Here is a 26,505-nt window from a genome sequence, read left to right as displayed (position 1 = left end):
GGTTTTCGAGTTGAAAGAGACGAACAGCGGTTTAATGTTACAAGTTCAATAACGCGGAGCTCCACAACATACGAGTGCATGCTCACCAGATATGTGAATTCTTAATAATGATATCTAACATGGCCTATAAACAGAAGTAAGTAAAGTATTTAATGTCCCATAAATACATCCTTCTGGCTAAAGAAGACGAAATAATAACGAAATTAAATGATTATGAAAGATGATGGAATAAAAATGTATGAGGAAGGAGAATTCTTTATTTATTGCCAGTGAATTTAATGAGTTTGAACAATTATTACCGAAATCTGAATTGTGGTGTTTGAATAATTTCTAATAATTTTAACAAAATTGATTTCAACTATCGATAAAAAAGAAAAAGAAAAGAAAAGAAATTAGTTTTAATATTTAAACAAAATAACTTACCATTTAGGTATGGTGGAAGATAACTGGATACTGGCCAAAGCCACCGACCTACGCCAACAGGATTAGGTGGAGGATCCGCCAATAGGAACAGAAGAGCTATCAAGAAAGCAACTGCTAAGTTGCTAGTAGACGTTGGCCACGTACCGTTCCTTATAGAGTTTCTGAAAAGATAGACAAAAGTCACCACAAGTTAGACGACAATAATGCTAGTACTCGATGGCTATTAAACAGGTTGACTGCCAAGGTGATTTGAGGGTACTGGTCCCAGGAGGTCATAAATTTCTTCTTATCTTTAGCTCGATTATGAATAGTTATATCACATTTTTGTCGCGATATTTTTTCTCCCGAAAATGTACTAATGGGAGCCGAGTGCCATATGTGATGCTCATGGTCTCTCACAGTAAATTGTGACAATGAGCATCATACATGATGCTCAAGAACCTGGATAGGTTAGTAATTTGTGATATCAAATGAGCATATTATATGGTGCCCATGGTCCCCATATGATGCTCATGGCAGTCAACCTGTTTAAGTTAGCTGCAAACATACATATTCATTTATTTTCAAAACCTCAACTAATTTTCCAATTTCAGTTCTCTTATACGGTCTTGCTTTTATTCTATGGATTGTTTAATTTAGTCCCTATAAACCCCCCTAACCACTAAGATTCCGCTGCTCCGCTCAGTCGGTTAAGGTGTGGCGTTTCATCCAGGCATCTTCCGGTCGTGTATGTTAATATGTAACTGAACAGTTGTATTTAGGAATTATGAATATTTAAATTTACATTATTATCGTAGTACCTCACAGAGTACTGAGTCTGCATACGTACACGTGTGCGTATTCATGTGTAATAGGTCACTTCACAAAGATCAAGGTATGCATACATATCAGACAACACAATCATATATAACTGATTATTGGATCTTGATATAACCTTTAGGAGCAAAATAATTAAAATAATCTTCAAAAGTTCTTTGTAACCTAAGAGAAATATACATAAATACAATAGTAGCTTACAGAAGGCAAGTTTATTGTCAAGGGAAAACATTCATTCTACTTTCTATCTGAAGCAGAAAAATTCAAGACTGCTTGATACGGAAACTTTGATAATATCTAATGAAAGAATAAGGGGATGTTAATACAATTTTATTCAGTTCACTTGGCTTTTACTGGAATATTGTAATTTTTCACAGCTCTAGTATCTATCATTATTTCCCATTACACATGATTTCAATGTTTTCGCTTAAATTCTTTTATCGGTGTGCAGGCAGGTATAGAAGAATCACGACAAGGGTTGTCGAAAGAACGGACAAATCGCTTAAAAAGAACAGTCGTATTATAATATACGTACAAACACGTTCTCATAATATTACAAGTTAACTTCATATTGTGCACCAACCAATAAAGGAAAAATATTTCGTTATAGAAAATACATAGAAAAATTATATATATATATATTTTTTTCTGTTTGTGTAGTTAACTCTGTTTGTGTAGTGTTGTACTTGCATACCAATTTATAAGTTTTGTATAGCAGTTTCGGCAGCAAACGTAATTATTATTTATTGTTTTACATGAAGATGAACTAATTAAAACAACTACCGGAAAGAAAAAGTAATACCAGTTATATACATTTCAAAATACTAACTTTGCATTTATATACACTGATTCAGCTTCTAGCTACAGATTATCTATGCTTGTTTTGAATGTGTTCATACAGAGCCTTTTATGACTCATCAAGAAACTAGGGATTGGACTTAGTCTACGAAGTAACCCTAATTTTTATGACAAGATCATACAGTTATTATTATTATTATTATTATTATTATTATTATTATTATTATTATTATTATTATTATTATTACATAATGCATGCTGTAGTCAAATGGTACGAGAACATTCGTTCCTTTCTGAGTTCTAAACCGAACACTAGTTTTCTTTCCTTTCAACGAAGAGAGAGGGAGAGAACGGCAAAAACAATATTTTCGGACAAATGTTACAGAACAATTAGAAGTGCTACTTATGAACCCCTTACCAGAGCTTGAAACAATTATGAAAGATAACATAGCAAGGAAGCGGGCACTGCTTAAATTAAGTGTTTGTGCTAGTGAGCTAGTTCCCGAAAAGTACAATAGGGTCTAATAATGGAGGAATAGTAATGAACTAATTGTTACTAGCTTAGGAGACTGTGTACAATTAGTGAGAACCTACGAGAATCTTTCGCAATCACGATTACTGATGTAAAATTTCCGGAAATTTTAAACCGCCGTAACTTTCTTCTGTAAAGTTAGAAAATTAAAAAAAAAAAAAAGTTTTATTTGTATAGCAGTTCCCTCAATACATGTTACCATTAATGAACTTTGGAATTTAATACTTCCTGCTTCAAATACGATAACTATGATGGATACAATGCTCTTAGCCAATAATGATGGAAGTGAATGAAGAAATGACTCACTCACTACTAGATCTTCGAGACTATTAGAACTAGAACTTGGATATTTTACAGAAATAATGTCATACCCTAGATTCTAGATTATCAGAAGTTTACAAGGTTCGACTCCTAAAGTGGTGTGGGGGACTTGAAACTTTTTCCTGACTTTCTCTAGATCACCGAAATTATCTTTAAAATTTTATAGAAATAATATCCTCATAGCCTAGGTTGCATGTAGGGTGAGATTTCCCGAGGAGCAATCCCTAAAGAGAGAAAAAGTTTTTTTTTTTTTTTTTTTTTTTTTTTTTAAAATTTTGTTGCTGTTCTTCAGATATCCGAAACTACGTATTAGGTGTAGAACTTTGAAATTTTGTATAACTATTTCCAACGTCTCAGGGTAACGATAACATGAGTTTTACGAAATGTGACCCTTAAGGGAGAAAACAGATTAAGTTTCCGTAACTCCAATGAAATCGAACTTGAATCAACGACTATTTTGAAACCACAAAATCAGTATATATATATATATATATATATATATATATATATATATATATATAATATTTTTCATAAACCTTAATATTCTCGCGTGAAGAGAGGACATTCTGCTAAATATTTTATAATTTATTAATAGATTAGACATGAATATCATTGTGGAACATACAGATTTTTCATTCTAAATCAATCATAATCTTATCATCATTCACCACTCTCTATGACAAATAATCTGTATCTTAAAGCTTTCTGAATTATAATTGTAACTTTTCTCGCCCTTCATTCCATTTCTCTCTCTTTTTTTTTTTTTTTTTTTTAAATCTTGCGGAGAGTAATATACACGATCTACAGAACCCATCTGATTGGGAGCTAATTTGGCATGGACGTAGATTTTGAATTCGTTAGTAAGGATGTGAAATACTTTCCTGTGCAATATATAAAATTTGACAGTCTAAACCTCAAATTTGATGGTCAATGCACCGGGATGCATATACAGAATAAACCGGTTATAACGACTCCGAAGGGACCGCAAATTTACGGTCGTTATAGCCGGTAGTCGCACATACCGGGTTTTCATTTTCTTGCTCAAAATTTCGTATCTAACAATAAGTTTTATGCTGTTCACTTGTTGAGCATGTTTTAAACTTACTGTATGTGTTGTATAGTATAAGTCATGAATGGCATACAGTATTCTCGTTCCAGATACTGTATTACAAAAATTAATTTATTACCATACAAAAATGAATATACAGTACTCTCTATATAAATTACTGTATGTACTCTCGTACAATAAATGCAATGCTGTTCTTTTTTTAAAATTTTGTACAAATGTAATGTACTGTACCTTACACATTAGAAAAATCCAACACACATAACCACAAACATTCAAAAAGTAATAAACACACTATTATTTCACGTCTGTACTTTGAAAACACTTTAACTTTAGTAAGCAACGCAGTAATGCATATACTGTACTACTTAAGGTAATCAGTTATCTTTGTTTGCTTCTTGCACCTAAGATGTGCGTACGCATTTTGCATTTGACGATGCATTCGTTTCAACGTCTCACTATTACTATTACGTAAATTCTTCTTTGAACATAAATTTTTGTAAAGTTTTCACTGCACTCAGCGCTTCGTTAAGTGATGATACAACAAATTGTTCTTCTTATTATTCATTTTCATTTTCGTCAATTACCTGTTGGCTTTGGATGTCAGGTACAATTTCTTCTTCACTCGCTGAGGCGCACACTGCAAGATGGTTGTCTACCTCGGCAAAGTCTTTATTTCACAAGTTGACAAAGATGGACCAAGCTCTTGAACTAATCGCGCAAGAGAAATAGCATCCTCCACATCTTCATCATCAGCTGTTGTTGAAAACGTGTCGTCCTCGCCGTGGGATGAAGAAAGGTCTCTGAAACCTGCATGTTTCAAGCAATTAGCAATGGTCCTTTGAGTGATATTTTCGCACGCTTCAGATATCATTAAAATTGCATCAAGAACGTTGAAAACTGGTTCTTTATCTTGTTAGAATTTTTGTAACATGTTCATCACCTGAAGCTTCCTTGCTGCATCTTAGGAGATTTTATAACTCCCTGGTCCATAGGTTGTAAAACTGAAGTGAAATTTGGAGGTAAAAACACAAGCTTTATGTCTTGCAGATTATCAACTACAGGATGAGCCGGGCAGTTATCGACCAGGAGAAGAATTTTTCGTTTCTTTGATTTCAGTTGAGAGTCCCAGTTACGCAACCACTTTTCAAAAATTCCCGATGTCATCCAAGACTTTGCATTGCTTTCATAAACTACAGGTAGGGAATGAATATTTTTAAAACATCTTGGTTTTCTGGATTTGCCGATCACCAAAAATTTTTCTTTATAAAATCCCGTCATATTTGCAGCAACCATAACTGTGATTCTTGTTTTAGACATTTTGCCACCCGAAAACTGATCACCTTTAAATTTCAGTCTTATCTGGCGTCATATTGTAAAACAATCCAGTTTCATCTGCATTGAATATATCATCTGGCTTGTAACCTTCACATAAAGCAGGCCACTTCTTAGATAGCCACTCGTCTGTTATGCCATCAAGTACACTCGCAGCTTCGCCACAAATTTTCCCAGCAACAATATCATGACGAGCTCGGAAACGCTGTATTCAAGAGGCAGAACAATTGAAGTTCGGATTGCCCAACCGACGAGCAAATTCATTGGCTTTCGCTTGAAAAATAGGTCAATTGGTCGGCATATTATTTGTTCTTTGCTGCTTAAACCATTTAAGTAAAGCTTCTTCAATCTCTTTGTGGTCGGATGATCTGAACCACTTGATTTTTGAAGTTTTTTTTTTTTCGAAAAGAGACTATTTTCTCTCTGTCCTTCCAAATTGTAGAAATCGTCGAGTGTGATAGACCCAATTCCCTCGCGATGCTGACGTTTGTTTCTCCGTTTTCTAATCGCCATATGTGTGACTGATCTTCAATATTAAGCACTTTCCTTTTCTGTTGCGACATCTTCAGAGCGATGCTTGCCTTGACTATTTAACAGACAGACTGATTGGATATCTATATTACTGTATACTGAAAACAAGAGTTTGAAAATAAACCTTACATTGTTGTCAGCAAGAGTTTGAAAATACGTAAACCTTACATTGCTGTCAGCAATCTCCAAACACGTAACAAACAAAAATCAACACTGAACGTTATAGCCGACACATTTCTCCGACAATGTGATAAAAATAAGTCGTTTTATATGATATGTCATTATAAGCAATGTCATACTAAGCGATTTCTTAAATACAGTTTTTATATAAAGTTTAGACGGGACCGTTAGATTTCGTCGTTATACCCAATACGTTATTAAAAGCGATGTTGTTATAAACGGTTTCGACTGTATGTATATAGGTTCTATCAAGATAACCAAGAAAGTTATGTTGCTTTTTGTGGAGGTCTGTGTTTCATTGAGTTGAATGTGAATGGAGAAAAGGCGAAGGTCAGTTGTTGGTGTGGAAACGTCCAACATACTACCTGGTTGAGGTACTTTAGTTACACCGTGAACTTGGGTAAGGACAGAGTGAACATGGATCTCTCCACAGAGCGTCAAAAGGGCGTGTATAGTACGAGTTCAAACTGGGGCCAAACGCCGCTGCAGCGGGGTGGAAGATATGCCAGGTTTTTGGTGAGCGTGTCGTGACTACGCGGACAGAGCAGTGATTAATGACGGCGACAACACACTCGAAGACGCAGCACGTGCCGGAAGATCAACACATGTACAAGATCTTCAGGCGGCAATCGAGGCGACCAGTGGCCAGACATGTGAGGAACTGGGACTACAATTCAGTATGACTGGAGAAACCATTCGGAACCACCTCCAACAACTTGGGAAGCACTACAAATTGGGTCGATGTGTCGCACATGATTTGACTCCGGACCAGAAGGCAACGCGAGCAGACACCTGTGTTTCTTTGTTGTTTCAACTGAGGAAAGAGCCATTTCTGGACAGGGTGTTGACATGTGATGAGAAGTAGGTCCTGTACAAAGCTCTACGGCGCCATCATCATTGGTTAGCATCCCATGACAAGTTCCAAAACGGCCGAAAACAGCACTGCAACAGAATAAGGTCTCTTGTGTGTTTGGTGGACTGCTCGCGACATCATGCATCAGGAACTGCTACCAGCTGGTCAGAGTATCAATGCAACTGTGTACTGTCAGCAGTTGAGCCGTGTTCAAGAAAAACTCAAAACTCTGGAGCCAGCACTTCTGAATCGCTGAGGGGTCCTCTTGTTACAGGACAACACTAAGCCGCACGTGGCTAAGGTGAGCCGGATGGTAAATACATTACATTCTACGCATTGGATGGGAAAACTATTGCATCCGCCACACTCCCAGGACATTGCATGGTTCGATTATCACCTATTCTATTCCTTGGACCTTAGAGGATGCGAGTTCAAATCCCTAGTAGAGGTGCAAAATGCAATTGATACTTCCTCGCTTCACGGCCCACCAAGTTCTACCACGTTGGCAGAAGGTCGTCGATGCTGATGGGGACTATGACTTTTTGATCTTGCAGGTACGTCTTAGGTGACATATCGATGTTTGAAGGTGGTGGGTGAAAAAGCGACAGAACTTTCGTGATTACCTTTATACATATAACTAATTGCTATTGACAACAAGAAGTAGCAGAAAATACATGGAACAAACCTTTTACAGTTAAGTAAAATGTAATGTGTACCTACAACAACGATTTATTCAAATCAATGCCGGACGATTTTTTTCCGTAATCGGGAAACTAGGTTAATTACTCCAGGAGTTAATAAAATAACAGTACTTTTTTTTATAACAAATGGAAGGCTGAAAGATAATCTGTGTACTACACACAAACTGTTGCTTAAGCAACGCATTTGTTGAAAGAATAGCAGTACGGAACCGAAGTACGTACGTACATTTTCCAGCTCGGCAGTTTCACACACAGTTTGACGCTTCATCAGTACCAATCAAAAAGTATTCAGTTTTTACATTAATCAATTTTAACCAAAGATAATAATCAATTTATGGTTATTTTTTTAACCCGAAACTTGTCCTGTACTTAAAAATGTGTTACACACAAACTTCATGTTATTACTTCAAGTGTAATCATAGGCGTGTACTTCCAGTGTACAAGCGGAACGGTGACACTCCGATGTAGTTTAAATCCAAATTCAGCCTTTTATATCCAAAATGAAACATATTCTCCCCATGCGAATAACGGGTATTCTGCTAGTTTTTAATAACGTTTCTTCAGTGTGCCACCTATTTATCATCTACTATTTTTACATACTAAAAAAATGACAACCATCGTTTTTTTTTCTACACCCTACCAAGTAAATCCATCATATGTTGAGATTTACTTGATAAAAACAAACATACGACACAGGGAACTGGGCACAAGCAAATTTTATTATATTTGACTATTGAGATCAAATGCGTCTTACTTACTCAAATTATTATTATTATTATTATTATTATTATTATTATTATTATTATTATTATTATTATTATTATTATTATTATTATTATTGACTTAATTTAAAAATGTATCTTCAATCTACCCACATTATAGTTGATGGACAAAGAAAATATATTCGATGGATTCCAGTTTTTGCTAAAACAAGTTTTTGTTCTCTGCCAATTTTCTTATCCTTACGGGTAACCTTGAATAACTATAATACGTACGCGATTTAAAACGATGGGGAATACCAGAAACCAGATTTTAATGTATTCGAATTTAGGACATGAGCGAGAAAACGTAAAAATAGAAACTAATTTAAGAATAATTATTTTTTATTTCATTCAATAATAATATTTTTAAAAGAGAGAATTTGCATCGTATACATATTTAGCCTACAAGCACAACACACACACACACAAAAAATAAACTTTTGAAGATATAAATATTTTTTAAATTATGGTAATTGTCCTTGAAATTATAGCAATCAGAAAATTATATCAATCACATACGTAAATAGGTTTGCGTTAAGATATTTCTTCTATGTAATCTTGTGGTCAGCTCTTATTGGTAGTCTACGCATTTAGACCAGCCACGTCGCGTGGAACTTCGCAATTCAATCACTTGTACGAAAAAAAAAAAAAAAAAAAATATTGCAAACAGCAAAACAAATACAGATCTCTTAATTTACCATTTATTTTGCTCTAAATCGTAAAAGGTAAGACGTAACAAAATAAGCGTCATGAATAGATATGGACAGTCAATATTCTCTCTCACACACAAAAAGATAGTCTTCGCGAACTGTGGTATTTCAACTTCTTACTGGCATCACCTTATATACATGTCACTTTCACTAGGGCATGGAATGCGCGAAATGATTTTGAAACTTGACAAATTACTTAATACATAGACATTAAAACTAGTAACGTTGAATGATTTTCTCACGGTGCTTGAATAGTGTCACCATGAGAAAGTGCATATGCAGCAATTTCTTCTTACAATAGGATACCTGTATGAAGCCAGAAACCATTACACCGGCGGAATATTTTGCAATACAAGAGAATAGCTGGGTATTAATCGGATCTTGTAAACATGAAGTTCCTATCCTTAATTTATCATTTTACTGCAGCTCCCTAATTTTGTTTTTTTACATATGTTATTAAACAGAAGGGAGAAAGAAACTAGTCATCCTACCAATACTCTACTGCTTTAGTAGCTATGCCTAGTTATGATATGCAAATGGACTATTAAGCTCCCTCGTGGCTATGCGGATAGCATACACGTCTTTGGCGTGGGAAACCCGGGTTCAAAACCCGGCGGGAGCTCATGTCGTTCCGATCTTACGTTAAACTGTACATTCACGTTTCATATAGCCTTGCTGCTGAAAGGAACGCTAACTCATATCCAATTCAAATGGGCTATTTCTGCCTTCGAGTAGAATATATACGGTTAAACGTAAGCAATGTATAGGAAGTCATGCTATTAGGTCAAGAATTCATTCAAACATACTTTAAGGTTGGACTTCTCACTTTTGTTTAGTTAAGGATTTCCTTGCTTCTATTCTAGGGTATTCGCAATAAGATTCTTTTAAAAAGAAAATCTCAGTGTTCTTTCTTACGTTTCGGTCAACAACTAATTTAATAAATTGAATCCTTTGACGTAATAATTGACGGGTGATCAATCTCAGCGGAGTTAAACAATATCTTTGGCGTAAAGCGTGAAAATCGTTCCGTGGCTGTTTTAATTCATTCGAATCCAGAACAAGATTACTTTGGACGTAAGTAATCTTACATATAGAAATGGTTATCAAAATAATGGAAACACCTGCACTTCGCAACACGCAAGATGTATGAAATGATCCCACTAAGAATGCGTATGCACACTTTGTCGATGTTTGTAGTGTGTTAGGTGATGGTCTGCAGTGCGTCGGGCGGGCTACAACAGATGTGTATGTAAAGGAAGGCAGATGGTAATGACAGAAAAGGAAAGATCTGATTTTCAAAGAGGACAAAATTGTGTATGTGTAGTTAATTGACGCAAATACTGAGTATTGAAGAGGGTTCTCACCATGGGACACAAAACGAACATGACAGAATTGATTGCGGAATTCAAACAAGCAGCTGGAAGGTCCAATTGTGACAATCACAGTCTGATGGGGAACACCAGCGGTTGGGTTACCGTTTTCAAATCACTGATCACTACTTTACGCGAAGAAAATGCTGCCGAAACATGTAAAGTAAACTGCCGATGACTGGAAACTTTAATATGGTCCGTTAAAGGGGCAGACTACTAAATATTTTTCAAAAGCTAACAATTTTTCGTTTGCCCGTTTTTCGTAAGTGAAAAGAGATAATGAAATGTAATTTACCACAATACTAGATAATGTTACTCTGCACCCGGAAATTTAAATCGGAATAATTTTCAGTGTTGCCATCCATAGAAATTACAGTGTGACCAAAATTTGAATTACCCAAAAATCTAGGTTAAGGTAGCAGCTAGAAAAATGAACTCAACGGTAATTGATGACTTATCAAGCTGTCTTTGTTCCTTGTTATTTACTTTTTAATAATATTTGTATTTATTCTATAATAACTTACACGAATTATTACAAAATAAATAAGTTATTATATAAATAATAAGTTATAAAATAAATAAGATAAATGGTCCTCCCGATATATATATATATATATATATATATATATATATATATATATATATATATATATATATATATATACAGGACCGGATCCAGAATTTTCTGAGGGGGGTGCACCAATAACTATCAGTACATTTAAATCAAATTTATTTTTTTAAAATGCATTTAGGCATCTGTGATATGTATGAGGAACTGACTTAAACTATTGTGTTTAGCAAAACCGCTTTCTTTTAAGCCCGAAACGGAAACATGACATGGAATTTTAGGAAAATATTGCTATTCCCACTTCCAGTTTCTCACTTTAGGTAGTGTATATTGAGAACGGAGGGGGGTGCACGTGCTCCGGTGCATCCGGCCCCGTATATATATATAATACTAGTCTTTTACGAAGTCACACTTAACGAATTTACAAATTCGACTTAATTCAAGTTGCGTAAAGATTTACGGAACGGAGTACTCACATAGGATGGGGTTACAGTAAATACTGAGTTGTTTTCGTAATGCTCCTCTTACACTATCTGAGTTTAAATCATGGACGGTAAGACTATTCTCAATGTTTCGTACTACTTTATTATTTAGTGAATAACTTATGTAATAATAATACCAAAAATTTAGAAAGTAAGCTATATACTGTAGTCTCAAAATCAGTGGCGGCTAATGTTAGTGTTGCGACTTGCGCAATGATCAAAGTCTTTTCAAGTGAAATTACTATTATCAGCAAGAGTACTTATGTGAATAAGTTTTATTTATACCACTCTTATAATATCTTAAGTAACATACTTTTGCACTTCAATATCTGTAAAATTTATTATTCAGTTTAAAAAACGAAAAAATAGTAACTCACACAGTCACTAATTTCTATTGCAATGCAACGAGTTTACAACGACCAGATTTCTACAGCACAAATAATTGGAGCAAATGTTAAGTCTGCTTTCCCCTATCTCAGGAGTTAAAGATTGGTCGTTGCAATGCTCGTGTAACGCGGCAAGGTTTCCAATGAACATAAGAGGTCTCGCACTACATAATATTTCTGAAATGTACTAGGAATCAACAAATATTCAGATGTTTAAAACGCCATTGTACTGAAGCCAATCAATATAATTAATAATATCATAACTGAAAAATGGAATCTATAGGCCATATAAAGCGAATGTAGTTTATGTGTTATCTAATCACGCAATAACTACTAAATTAATTAAAATCATACTTGCCACGATTATCAACCTTGGGCTTCCCAAGCATCTTATTGACAATTTTCGGTATAGAGGGGAAAGGGAGATACGTAAAATAACTGAATAAAATAATAATACGACTTATATTAGTATGCAATCCCCATAGTATTCGAGATCGCTAAGATAAACAGTCACACTGTCGATGCTGTTTAAGTCTTAATTGATCCCCCATCGTCATGGGTGAGAACAGTGGGAGTGCAAAGGGGTGAAATTAAAAATAATCGAAAACGACCAAAATCAATGTTCACTCCATAGTTTTCGGAATCGTTAAGATGAATAGTGACACTTCCCATACTGTTTTAATATAAATTCATCCCCCATCGGCATGGAGAAGAAGGGTAGGGAAAAACGAGTGACATAGGAAATAATCGAAAACGACCGATACTAGTGCCTAATCCATAATTGTCGGGGTCGCTGAGATGAATAGTTGCACCTGAATTCTTCCCCCTATCGGCATGGGGCAGAAAGGTAGAGCTGGGAAGGGTTGGCTTACGAAAACAATCTAAAATGACGGGCATTAGTGTACAATCAATAGCTTGGGGCAGAAAGGTAGAGCTGGGAAGGGTTGACTTACGAAAACAATCTAAAATGACGGGCATTAGTGTACAATCAATAGCTTACGGAGTCAGTGAGATGAATAATGATACTTCAAATGCCGCCTATGTGCAAGCTAGGCAAGTGCAGGATTCTTTTACATTACTTTGGAAGCCAAATATTAATAATATCATATGTTAGCAGAACTATTCATGTGTTTCTTCAACTGCGAATCTACCTTCAACAAATTAATGCTATTTAGGCATTTTGCACCTCTACTAGAGATTTGAACCGGCGTCCTCTAAGGTGATTGTCCAAAAAATGAAACAGGTTATAATCGGACGGTGTCATGTCCGGGGAGTACGGCGGATGCAAGTTTTCCATCCAAGTCGTAGAATGGTGTCCAGAATCATCCTAGCCACGTGGGCTTACCGTTGTCCTGTAATAGGACCCTTTTGCAATTCAGAAGTGTTGGCTCAAAAGTTTGGGGTTTTTCCTGAATAAGGCTCAATGCTGACAGTACACAGTTGCATTGATGCTCTGACTAACTGCTAGCAGTTTCCGATGCACGATGCCGCAAGCAGTTCACCAAATACAAGAGATATTATTCTGGTGCACTGCTGCTTTCGGCTGTTTTGGAACCGGTTCATGGGATGCTAACCAATGATGATGGCGCCGTGGAGCTTCGTACAGGACCTACTCCTCATTACATGTCAACACCCTATCCAGCAATGGCTCATTCCTCAGACGAGACAGCAAAAAAGCACAAGTGTCTGCTCGCGTTGCCTTCTGGCCCGAAGTCAAATCATGTGGGATATATCGACCCAACTTGTAGTGCTTCCCAAATTGATGGATGTGGTGTCGAATGGTTTCTCCATTCACAATGAATGGTAGTCCTTGTTCCTTAAATGTCCGACCATTGTTCGCCTTAATTGCTGCCTGAAGATCTTCATTTTGTACATGTGTTGGTCTTCCGACATGTGGCGCGTCTTCGAGTGTTTCGTCACTATCCTTAAACTTGTTATCCGCGTAGTCACGACACCCTTACCAAAATCCTGGGATACTTTCCGTCCCGCTGCAGCGGCGTTTATCCCCAGTTTGAACTCGTATAGCATACATGTCCTTATGACGCTCTGTGGAGGTCTCATGTTCCTATATCCTTACGCAAGTTTACAGTGTAAAGATAGGTTTCCATTCTACATGAATCTTGTAGCTGTCACTTAAAAAAAAAAAAAAAAAAAAAAAAAAAAAAACTTGCAACCCGATCTTTCTATTTACTGTTTATATGTTATAACTTCCTGAAAGCAAGAAATGTATCTCCACCCATGCAGCACTGCACCTAGTGGACAAATAGTGAACCTCCTCGTTAAAAACGTGTATTTTGGCGCCCTTCACCTCCCTGTCCAAAAGAATCCGTTGTTTCGGAAGCGACGAAACTGTTTTTTCCCTTTATGTCAGCGGGAGGGCGAAAGCAGGTATCAAGCAAGAAGACCCACAAAGTAGAACATTGTTCAACTCCTTGCAAGATGGAAAAAAACGTCTATGTCCCCTTCAAGATTTACATGGAGAAATATAGTAGGGTTGCAATATAGTATAGGGAAATATAGTTTTTTTTTATGACATCTACAAGATTCATGTAGCGTGACAACGTACCGTAACTGAACTGCCACAACGAGGTAATATGTTGGATACCTACACAACAACTGACCTTCGCCTTAACTCCAGTCGCATTCAACTCACGGTGTGAGGGCCAATTGAACACAAACCTCCACAGAAAGCGACAAAACCTTCTTGGTTACCTTTATAATATAACCATATCGTTTGTTATTGAATTATTTACAATATAATAATAATAAATCGAAAAACAGTGGGGAACGTAGTAGGATTCTTAAGATCATAGCAGGCAACTCTAGGACACGTTTCAAATGTTACACCTATCTCGTCCCCACTCTATCTCAACTTCTATATAGACGTTCGAGGTCAGACTTTTGAAGCTAAGAACATAATACAGACTATGATCATCTCCACATATTTGAGGTTATGTAACGTTTAATTTTTTCTTTCTTTTTTTCTAAAAAAAATCTTTTTTCTTTAAATATACGCAAAGTACAATTTTCTTTCAAATTTTCCCATTGTTACTCAACCGCACAAAAATTTTCCACACGCGAGGACATTTTTTCCTGTAACAATTAATAACCCTGACATTGGGTTACCAAAACCTGTTTGGCAACATGTGGTTTTGTAGTCGCATGGACTTTCGCAATTCAGAAAACAGCTTCAAACGAACATTGGCCTCTGATCACAATAACCGCTTTTCAAAAAATCGTTAACATCTAGAAAAGAGTTCATCCTTTCACCAACGTCTATCACCATTAAACAAAGGCATCGTTACCTTGGCTTAATCAAGTTTATCCAGTATTATTATTATTATTATTATTATTATTATACTTCCAAACTATGGTATGCATAAGTGTCGGAAGTCTTAAAGAATGGCTATGTCCGTTCGCCCGTTTGACAGTCGAAAGCTATCAAAGCAAAAACCTTACCAAATATTGAAATACTGTTTTTTTTACAATCGATTCAGCATCCTAAGAATAGGTTCCATCTCCTTCGTTAATCTCTATTCATACCAGAAGTGGTTAAAATTAACCATTTCCAGTTTCAACTATTATCACCATAGCGAGAAGCGTTTTTCACTCGATTCAGCGTCTGAAGAGAATATACTTTTTTAAAAAATTGAAAATGATTTGTCGGAACAGAGCTGTAGTACTGATGGAGATCCAGCAATGTTAGGTTCGCGATCTGAATTTATAAAGCTGGCAAAGGACAGAATTCACAGGCAAGCCTTAGTTGCAAAAGTTGACCAGAAAACCTGAAGCAGGCATTATCATTGTCTATTAAAGTTGTTAATTTTGTAAAGTCAAGTGCTTTGATTACTCGTCACGTTAAGGCTTTGCGTGGCAACCTAAGCGATGAACATAAAACTTGACTTTTCCATACTGAAGTTTGTTGGTTGTCGAAAGATAATTACGTTAAGTAGGCTGTACGAGCCTGTCAGATGTGGAAATATCTATCCTAAGTGAAGGGAAAGATGAACTTTATACTTCTTTTACTGATGACATATTTGTATTTTCTCTTTCATATCTTGCTGACTTTTTTGAAACATTAAATAATCTGAATCTCAAACTCCAAGGTAGAAATACGAATATACTAACTTCTTATGACGCGATAAGACCTTTCATGGAAAAGAAGACCATACAATGGAAACGCCGGCTGAATGCTTATACGTCCAACTTCTCATCGATTAAATGAACTTCTTGACAATAAAGAGAATGATTTAACCATGTGGAGAGACAATATCAACTCATACCTACACCAGGGATGTACGCAGGGGTGGGTCCCGGGGTCCGGACCCTCTCCCCGAAATTTCAATTTTTGTGTAAATTTAGCCTAATTTTAGGGGCAATTTTAGGAATTTTAATATAAAACACCTGGATCCTCCCGAAATAAATTCCTGCGTACGCTACTGACCTACACTCAGTCTATAATGAATTCAAGCGATATTTTCCTGATTTGTGTGAAGAAGACTGGCAGTGCAAATTAGCAAGAACACCTTGTTTTGGAGAATTTCTTCAAATACGACTAAATACTTGATTTCAAAACATATATTTCATCAATAACCCTAAAATATGGCATACGTCATTTTTAATGATAAAGTCCGCAATAGGTAATAAAGAGTGAGTTTTCTTCGAGTGAGGTTTTCCGAAAATACAATTTTGTTTTTGTATTACATAAATAAATATTTCAGTAATAAGAGCAACATAGAATGATTTAGTTTAAGAAGAGAAAGTTTTGTGTGGTAGCCGCATCTTTTATTTGATTAGCAGTTACGGATTGTGACGTAAGGGATTGATTAAAGTTTTGAATCAAACTCGGTGACAAGAACAATGAACTGTGCCCTGGCCTTCAGTTGTGTAACACTGCTCTGTCTTCACTGACTACTAGTGTCTCTATGTTAAATCAAATTCAATATCAATTAATGTATAAAAAGATTAATACTTGAAAACTATGTCTCAAATTGCAGTGCATACCTTAAAATATAAATTTAAATAAATATGTCTCGTAAAAGCGATGGCTAAATTGGTAAAAATGGCAAAATAATAGCATTAATAAAATCGAGCAAGCTTAAACAGTTTTTAGATCCTCGCACATTCTAAGGTACGTAAATAAACTAAATCGATGTCCTATGTCAACCTGTAGAATTTCCAGAAAAAAAAGCCTATACCAGGAATAAACAAATACCTCAGAAAACAAGCAAGCATTATCGAGCAATGATTAAGCTAAAGCAAACTCAAGGGAGGCATGGTGGCTCAATGGTAGAGCGCTTACCTCTGGTGCATGCGGTCCCTGGTTCGATCCCCGGCCAAGTTTGTGGTGGACAATATCGTATTCGTGGGTTTTCTCTGGGTACTCCCGTTTCCTCCCACACGACAGGAATAATGGTTGTGCTCAATTCACATGCAATATAAATCACTGTACACGCATATACTTCAAATTTTGACACCTGTTCCCCTCGAATCGAAAATAAAAGAAACGGCTTCGTATGCGATTAGATATAGTGAAGATATTTCTGTGTCTAAAATTTGGTGGCTCTAGGTGATTTATTTTTATACGAAAATCTGATAACAGACACACTCTCTTGTATATATTAGTAAGGAAGGTCATCTATGTGCACATGTCCACAACCACTGTGGAAAAATCAAGACTGTCCGATTTTCGATTCTTGTGTGATATGGCAAAAGTAGTCAAGCGGCTGCTTCCTTCACTCAGCTCAATACAGACCACATTTAAAAATGTTAAAATATATTTAAATTAGATTATCCGATATAAAATAAAGTGGACGAGCGTCAGATATGAATTTTCATTTTAAAATAATCATACTTTAAAAGGTATGCAAATTACCTTATTCATTAGATCGCCAATCTTATTGTTTCCTTTGAAACGCAGGACTTAATTGAATTGACTTACATAATAGCACGAGTCGAACAAAAATTTACAGAAATATAAAATAACCCAAAATTGCCACACTACATACAGTTGGTAAGTTAATATCGTTTTTCCCTGCTTCTTTACTTATTTGTACGATAGCTTCTGTCATCAAAATTTATCTTAGTTCTTTGACATGTTTTCGTTTGTGGGTCCTGCTTTCCTTCATTAATAGCTACACTGGTAGTCATAAAGAGAATTGGTGATTATTATTGTCAACCATGAAGTCATTTCTAATTACAGGTCAGATCGTAAAATACAAGCATCAAAAACCTCAATGGATACTAGTTAATAATATACATATATGTTTAAGGCAGCGTTTCCCAACCTTTTTCAACCCGCGGCACACTACGACTGTAATTTTAATTCTCACGGCACACTCATTTGTAAATATAAAATACCGTGCTTTTTGTGTGTGTGTGTGTGTGTGATTACTGATCTCCTTCTCACAAAGAAGAAGCTCGATCACTGGTTTTCCCTGTGGTAAATCATTGAGCTAATTATTTCATTCTAATTTAAAAGAAAAAAATCGCAATGAAATATAGGACTCAGGTTTTCTAAAATACACTTTCTTTTTCGAAAACTAGATGCAACCTTTCACTAAGAAGGAAGATCACTAAATAACGAAGGAACAAACAAATCTCTTGTACTTTAAAAGTATAAATGTAGGTAATTTGTATGCATGTTTACTTTGTCGAAAGGATTGAATATTTTAAAATTTCAAGTTACGAAATAGTTTGAAACAATAATGGTTTGAATAAAGAAGCAATAATGGTTATAACAATGATAAGTACTTTTTTCGACATTAAAAATGTACAGAAAAGTAACACAGTAGGAAACTTATAATTTATTAACACGGTTAATATACGTTACAATTTTAAATATTACACAAAGGTATACAAAGGTATTACACAATTTTAAATATTACATTGTTCAATAATATTTTCTATTAGATGAAGATTACAATATTTCAAAAATAAGGAAAACAGGTTGGTGCACGAACGAAAATTAATGTGCAACTTGAGTGCAACATTCTTTCACAATCTTCTTCAATTGTGGACGAATGGTTGATAAACACACCCTCATATCGTGTTCCGGAGTTAACAGTTGTTACCCGTTCTTACACTTGATTGTGTTCATTGCAGAAAATCCTGCTTCACTTAAGTAGGATGTAGAAAAGGGAATGAGAACTTTCACAGCCTTTTCAGAAATAGCTGTAGAAATGTGTGAGAGGCTGCGGCAAATAAAATTCTGTTTTCGAAATACTACCTGCTACACAGTACTGTATGCACAATAATATATTACAATTAAAGTATTTTTTCCATTGTAGATTATCATAGTAATGTGAAATACAAATATATATTTTTCTATTTCTTGCAATTTGGTTGCTATAGAATTAATAATTTTGTTTCGATTTCCTCGCGGCACACCAGCGGCCCATTTGCGGCACACCGGTTGGGAAACGCTGGTTTAAGGCTTATACAGCTACATACTGTATAAACAGTTATCTTAAACATTGGCCACAAGAGAGGACAATGTTGCTTGATAGCACTTGACCGTGGTCGCATTTTCCACTTTTAGCTACACGACAGCGTGAATGTCTAACAATACATTGTAATAACCGCAAGAGGAAGACCACTTATCAATCAACAACATATGTAACATACACGGAATCCCGTTCACTTTACCACACCGTAAGTTACCTTGAAAAAGAAGTTCATATTCTGGTCAACAAAATCCGTCTACTCACTAACTTCTACAAAGAAATGCATTTCAAGAATCGAGTTGATTCAATACAGCATCAAGAATAGTTATTGTTGGTTGTTAGCGAATGCAAAAGCGCATACATAGTGTACTTCCATTTACAGTGCATAATGGGAAAACTGCATCATCACCGAACCGCTTGACTGCATGTCTACTGTTTCCAATTACTATTCAATACAGAAAAGAACTCTTGTTCAACTCACGACGTATAATTACATTCAAAAGAGTCAAGAATACAATGTTATACATACGTATATTGTTAAAGTTGCAATACGTCCCGTTACAAATGGAAATTGAAATACCTAACGGTTTGAATACCAAAATAACATTTGAGAAACAAAACTTTGACTTGAAAACGACTCAAAGTAAATGTGGACTGAATATCGGACACAATCTTCTCTGACGGAGTGATTCCAGATTTAACACCTAGTGAGGGAAAATTTAGTTACTTTACAGGAAGAAGTCTTTCAAATTTATTGTTTTTCGATATGCCTATCACAAATACCACTTCCTATTTACTGACGATCAACAAATCCCCAATACATATAGGAAAGTTTTGCTCAATTTTAATAGTGCTCATGTAAATTTTCATGCGTCATGTCAGCAAGGTCCATTTCAAAATTATTTTCACATAGACGACAAATTTCACGGCATTCAGAAACAGAAACTCGAAAATTTTTCTTTTCTGCTTCTAAATGCCAGCTAGCTACTCCTTTCTGGATAATTCACATACAAGGATTAAGCCGAACCACCGCCCTCTGACTATGTAAAGAATCCTAAGGACGGTGATTTACACCTTCATTAAATTCAACCGAAACTCACTTTTGTTTTGCATTTTCTAATTTTGCTTTCACGTCGAAAACCACATGATTATATTCGCATTACAAAATAGAAATATCATAGCAAATACAGAGATCTTAGGACAGAGTATTTACCTTAAAACGAACCTGAAACTTTTAATTTAAAAACTCAGATATTCTCCACGATGTAAATATCGACAGGGGGCATTGTTTGACCTGAATCACACAATGAGGCCATCAAGAAATTGCAAGAAGTCTAGCTGTAATAACAAATTTTCTCAATTACCTCATCATCAATTACCTTCATTATACCTCCCGAACGGTTTGAGACGTCAATACAGTGTTATGGTCAGTGTCAGTGTTACGGTCAGCTGAGACTGCAAATTTTTGCAAGATCAACATGCATACGTAACATCACTGCATATCGTGGGCCGATAACTCTAGAAGCGACACCTAGTTGGTGACTACTGGGAATTTGTTGTGACAATGGACAAACCATGGTTTTACCTACAAATTTGGAGCAATTTCATGCTGGTTCCATGGATTACTGTGCACTTGGACTTCTCAATAAATGGCTCTAGAAAGTTTGCAAGCAGGAGTGTGACAATATACCATATAACATTGAGCTGCAACGAAGTTCATTAGTGAAAACTACAATGTCGTGCTATGGTCCATACGGGTGGGTGGACCTCACATTGAGCATGATCCATGCTAGCGGGGCACAATATCTATGACAAGCAACAATTTTAATTTGTGTAGGCAGAAACGGATGAGCCTCTGTATATAACACTGGAATTTAACTTATCGCATTAAAATTAATTACCACTTACGAAACTGCGGTCAGAGTTTGCAAAAAAAAAAAAAAAAAATGTTTTTTATTGAAAAAACAAAAACAAAACGGTTTTTTGGTTTAAATAATTTGCTCTATGTATTTTTATGACATATGGACAGAAATAAGTTTATTTCGCCTTGGTGTTATTATGCAACAACCGGGTTATGCTGGAAGGGGTCACATAAGCTTAAAGCGGAATCCAAACCGCTTCTCGGCTTACATCGGAGAGAAATTGTCCTCCATTTGAACTCGAAACCGGGACTAATTGGCCACAAATGCGATACATTTGCCGATCCCCTCACGAAGTACTCCTGATAAAAATACGTTGTACTGATCTTTACATACTTGTTAATATAATTGTCAAGAGTCATTTCAGGAGGACAAAAACATAAACAGTTGCACAAGTGAAACAATTATACGGAATTATATATGGACAATTTCAAAATACTGCAGAGTACAGAAGAACGAATTTAGTTTTAAGTTAGTACACTACGACTGTTATTAGTTCAAGTTAAATAAATACGACTTAATTCGTATATCAGTAAGAAAAGTGATTAACGAATTATTTGAGTCAACTTTGGCTCTGACCCATTTATACATAAATAAATACCAAACATACTTCTGATTTCAATAAATGTCTCTCGTGGGGTTTGTATGACCCCCCTTAAAAAATTACGTCATTTCGATGTATTTTATCAATAGTAAACATTATTAAAACAAAACAATATTTAGAATTTTTCTTTGATTGCAACTGCATAACAATAATAACAAACCGTAAAAAAAATCACGAACATATTCATATTCATAAACAAAAAAAAAAGTTGCTTTTGTAGTATAATCTCTTTGAGTAATAAATGGGAAATGTAGGTCTGAATATAATATGAATAATATACGGGAGTGAAACGTGACAACCCATAATATGTGTTCGTTTAGATTTTACGAACACTTACACTTTTATGAACATTTTTTTTTTTTTTGTTTTTTGGTTTAAACCAGATTTTTTTTTAACAGCTGGTTTAAACCAGCCAACCCTGAGTGCGGTTATCAGGTTTATTATCTTATGTCTTGAAAACACGCTGAAAACTAGAAAACTCATTTCGTTACACAAAAGGAACTATCAAAGAGAACGAGAAATAGCATATGAAGTCCGTTCACAAAGTTTATATATGATCAACGAAGGAGTGACACCTAATATAAATATGCGATTTGGGGGGGGGGGGGAACGGGAGCTCATGTGGTTCGGATTCCACGTTAATCAGTAGGTCCACGTCTCATATATAGCCTCACTGCTGAACGGGACGCTAAAGTCAAATCAAATCAAAATCAGTTTTTTGGGGGAAGGGGAGAGTGACCACCGTAAGTCAGTATATCTTCAAGTTAAGATCTTTTTAATGCACGCGCAATGGATGAGACGTTTATCCTAACCACGAGACGTCATATTAAGAACACTATTTTAGCCATAATCATTAATCTGGAATAAGACAAAAGAAATGCGGGATTATACATAAACTTTTATAGGAAAGTTTTAACAAACTCAAAAGCTGATAAACAACAAATGAATACACTAAACCATTCCACTTTTAAAAGAGAACGTTACGTTTTGATTTTCAAAACACCTGGTAAATGAGTTGCAGATGTTAGCAGATAGTTCTATTCTGACAATGTTGCTAGATAAGACTTGAAAGTGACCTATTTTGAACTGATTCTTTTTTTAATCAACTGCCGCGATTTCCTTCTGCTGCAAATGGTGCGTGAGATAATTAGGAATGCGTAAGATGCACATGCTGGGTCTATTGTCTATCGTTTGTTTGCTTCGAAGTTACATCATTCTTTTTTAGCACCGAGGGTATATGAGGCGTGACCTCATTGGTGGCTATCTTAAATACAGACACGCTGCGAATTTAAGTATGAAAATATCTCACCTTTGTTTGTTTCTCAATTCTATCATTCTCAGACCTTCGATTTTATTAACATAAATTGTTTTGAAAGGGAAGTAAAGAAAATGGAAACGATAAAAATATAATGAATGAATGAAATGAAAAGTTAAGGAGGGACAACGATCAACCAAAAAAAAAGTATAGTAGACCTCATGTTAACCGAACACCACGACACCAAGCACTGGTCGGATAACGAATAAAAAGTACGAACCACCGCACTAAACTTTCTCTCTTAAACTATATCATGTTGTGCTGTAGTTATTAACAAAACATTTTCATGTAAAATACGAACAAAGTTATAAAGCGTTTTCGGAAAACTTTGCTCAAAGAAAACTCACCCCCAAAAGCGAACTACAGAGGTTGTTCAGCCTACGTTTGGCCGATTTCGTTCCTTCCCCCTCCCGGGCAGAATGCACTCACCCGACCTGGCTCGTGGCGTCTTGCAGTGTTGCGCAGTGGCTTCCTGGGAACGTAGACGACAATAACGCACAAAACAGGGCCATTGTTGTGAGTGTTAAATTTGTTTCCAAGTGTGTGGGTTTCCGCTCTGTGACCAAAGTGCCGCCCAAACTAAGCCGGTTTTGGGAAGGCTATGTTGCGGCTCTTTATGATGCTCACTTTAGTGTTTCTGTCATTAGAAAACAGTGCAAGAAGAATGGTTGCAACATCAGTTTAAGTGGAATAAAAAATGTTATTAAAAAGGTACAAGGGCAACGAAGCTCCACCATTTGGATCACCAACGAAGTTGTCTAGGAAGCGGGAATGCACCAAGGCTACCTCCACCATGCAGAGGAAACTTCGCAAAATGGCAATGGAAGAAAATCCGCGAACACAAAGGTGTATGGCTAATCGTCTTGATGTGTCTTTGGGGACTGTGAGCCAGACGTTACACCATCAACTCAAGCTGGAAAAAGTAATGAAAGCTCGCGGCCATCTTCTCACGGATGCCCACCATAAGGAACGAAAGTGTAATGCCCGGAAGCTGTACGAACGGCATCTGGCAAAACAAAGGTGAGTGTACGTCGTAACGCTCGATGAAGCATGGATTTACCTTTCTGACTGCGGCTAACCGACTGCCATCATGTACCGAGAGAAAGGCGCCAAGAACTTCAGAAGGTGGGTCCGTGTCTGTTAAGAATCCTTCCCAAAAGGGTTCATGGTCGTTACTGGCTACTGTTACCGAGGTAAACTAAAGATTCGTAGGGTGGCGAAGAACTGCGAAATAAATTCGCAGTATTTTCAGGAGCAGATCATGCGGCCGATCTACGAGCATGAGATTCCAACAATGTACGGATATGACGCCAATCGGGTGCGCATTCACATGGACAAGGCCTCCTCCTTCAATGAGGTACCTGTTAAATCTCCAGATGCAAGTCCTATGGACTATTGTGGATTTGGATTGCTGAAGCGGGCTTTTGGAAAACGGCGTGTGACAACTGCGGAAGGACTTTGGAAAGCTGTGCAAAGGGAATGGGACAAAATTCCCTTCCCAGTTCTTCAGAGAAGCCTATTACAGTGGAAATTACGCTGTCGGGCTATTGTTAGGAACCATGGGAAACACATCGAGCACTTACGGACCTGGCGCCATGGATTCTTCTAAATTTTTAGGGAAGTCGAAATTGGCCAAATGTAGACTGAAAAACCTCTGTATTCCTTCTAAATTTTCCAATGGAAAATTATTCATGTCATATGTTACGGTTATTAATGAAATATTTGTTTCAAAACCTCATGAATCGTATTTAACAAGACCTTTCTTAACTCACTCCCAAGAATAAACTACCCCTTGCAGATATCATTGGAAGTGGTTTATGCAACATTATAGGAATTAATGAAATATTGATTTATGAAATATAAACAAATAGCTTGAGTCGCTTTTGAAAAAGTAGTCTGTAAAGAAACTCACTTTCAAGTAGAGATGCAAGGGCTCGGAAAAAAAACGGCTTTTTTGAAAAAAAAAAAACTAGGTTTTTTCTGCTTTGCTTTTTTGCTTGGGAAATTTTGGGCTTTTTTCAAAATTCTGCTTTAAATCGATAAAGCAGACTTTGTTTCGCTTCTCTATAACACAGAAAGTCATTTAATTAGTGGTTGATGCCGATAATAATATAAAACCTCGAAAGTAAACCATGAATTTCGAAAAGATATTTTAAACAATTTTACTTCAACATTTTTACATTATGAATTCCAAAGGATTAACCAATGTATATAATAAACACATTTTAACCTCCTATATACAAAAGTAAGCATAGTTGGCAAGAACCATGGTTGTTTCTGAAAATGCCAAAAACCCGTTTTGGGGGGGCAGTTTAAACCAGGCTTTTTTGGGGTTTAAACCAGGTTTTTTGATTTAAATATTTTGCTTTATGTATTTGTATTACAGATTCACTGAAATAAGTTTGTTTCGCCTTGGTGTTATTATTCAACAACGGGGTTATGCTGGAAGAGATCCCATAAGCTTAAAGAAGTCCGGTCAGTAAATTTCTTAAATTGTGAAACTCCCGCCCTAGCCATCGGGAAAATCCTGTAAAATTTAATTTGCATGTAAAATTTAAAGGTCAACGTATTATAATCAGTACGCTAAAACTGAGTGACACACAATCATAGTCAACGTCTTGCGAATAAAATCAGAAAAATAAACACACTGCTGAACAAGACTGCACTTATTTAATATAAAAACACATTTACACGTGACATTTCGTTCTTCTATCCAAGATCCTCATCAGATGTGAGTGTACGTCTGATGAGGATCTTGGATAGAAGATCGAAACGTCACGTGTAAATGTGTTTTTATATTAAATAAGTGCAGTCTTGTTCAGCAGTGTGTTTATTTTTCTAAAACTGAGGTATTAAATTACAAATTTAGTATGTAGGTATCATTGAAAGTCCAATCCAAGCTAATGTTGGAAGCTAAGTAGGCAATCGATAAATTTTACCAATTTTAATCAATATATTTAAGCAACCTTCGCTTCTTTATAAAACAACAGGCATGCAGAAATATATAATTTGGTTTCGTTTTGTATGTTTAGGCTTAACATCCTTACGTAATACCGAGGTTATCAAGGAGAAGACTTTCGCTTAAAGTGACATCCGAAAGAGTACTTGGTTTACACATGAAAGAAGGGTTGTGGTTCGACCGACAATTGAACATGGGACACCTTGATTAAAAGGTGAAAAGGAAATAAGACTAATGCAGATGGTTTGACATGTGAAACGTCACTATGAAGTTCACACGATTCGCATTTTTGTTCTTTTAATTTTTTTAGTTTAAACCAGTTATTTTTTTTTAAAAAAAAAGCTGGTGTAAACGAGCCAACCCTAAGAGTAAAAACTTCTCTCAAAAAATACACAAATAACTAGCAAAATTGTATGTAGTATTTTTACTT

General features: G+C 36.0%; 1 protein-coding gene across 1 annotated transcript in view; it reads right to left on the bottom strand.

Moving 5' to 3' along the window:
- LOC145678528 (carnitine O-palmitoyltransferase 1, liver isoform-like) overlaps window positions 1-26,505 on the bottom strand; it is a 284,824-nt gene that overhangs the window by 211,556 nt on the left and 46,763 nt on the right. Inside the window, exon 2 of the mRNA XM_081748775.1 lies at window positions 424-584. Coding sequence (XP_081604901.1) covers window positions 424-584 — 161 coding nt within the window. The remainder of the gene's footprint in view (window positions 1-423; window positions 585-26,505) is intronic.

Source organism: Thermobia domestica, chromosome 2 (assembly GCF_964235325.1).
Source record: "Thermobia domestica chromosome 2, izTheDome1.hap1.1, whole genome shotgun sequence".
NCBI lineage: Eukaryota > Metazoa > Arthropoda > Insecta > Zygentoma > Lepismatidae > Thermobia > Thermobia domestica.
The sequence above is the reverse complement of the archived record's forward strand: the minus strand, read 5'-3'. Positions and strand labels throughout refer to the sequence as shown.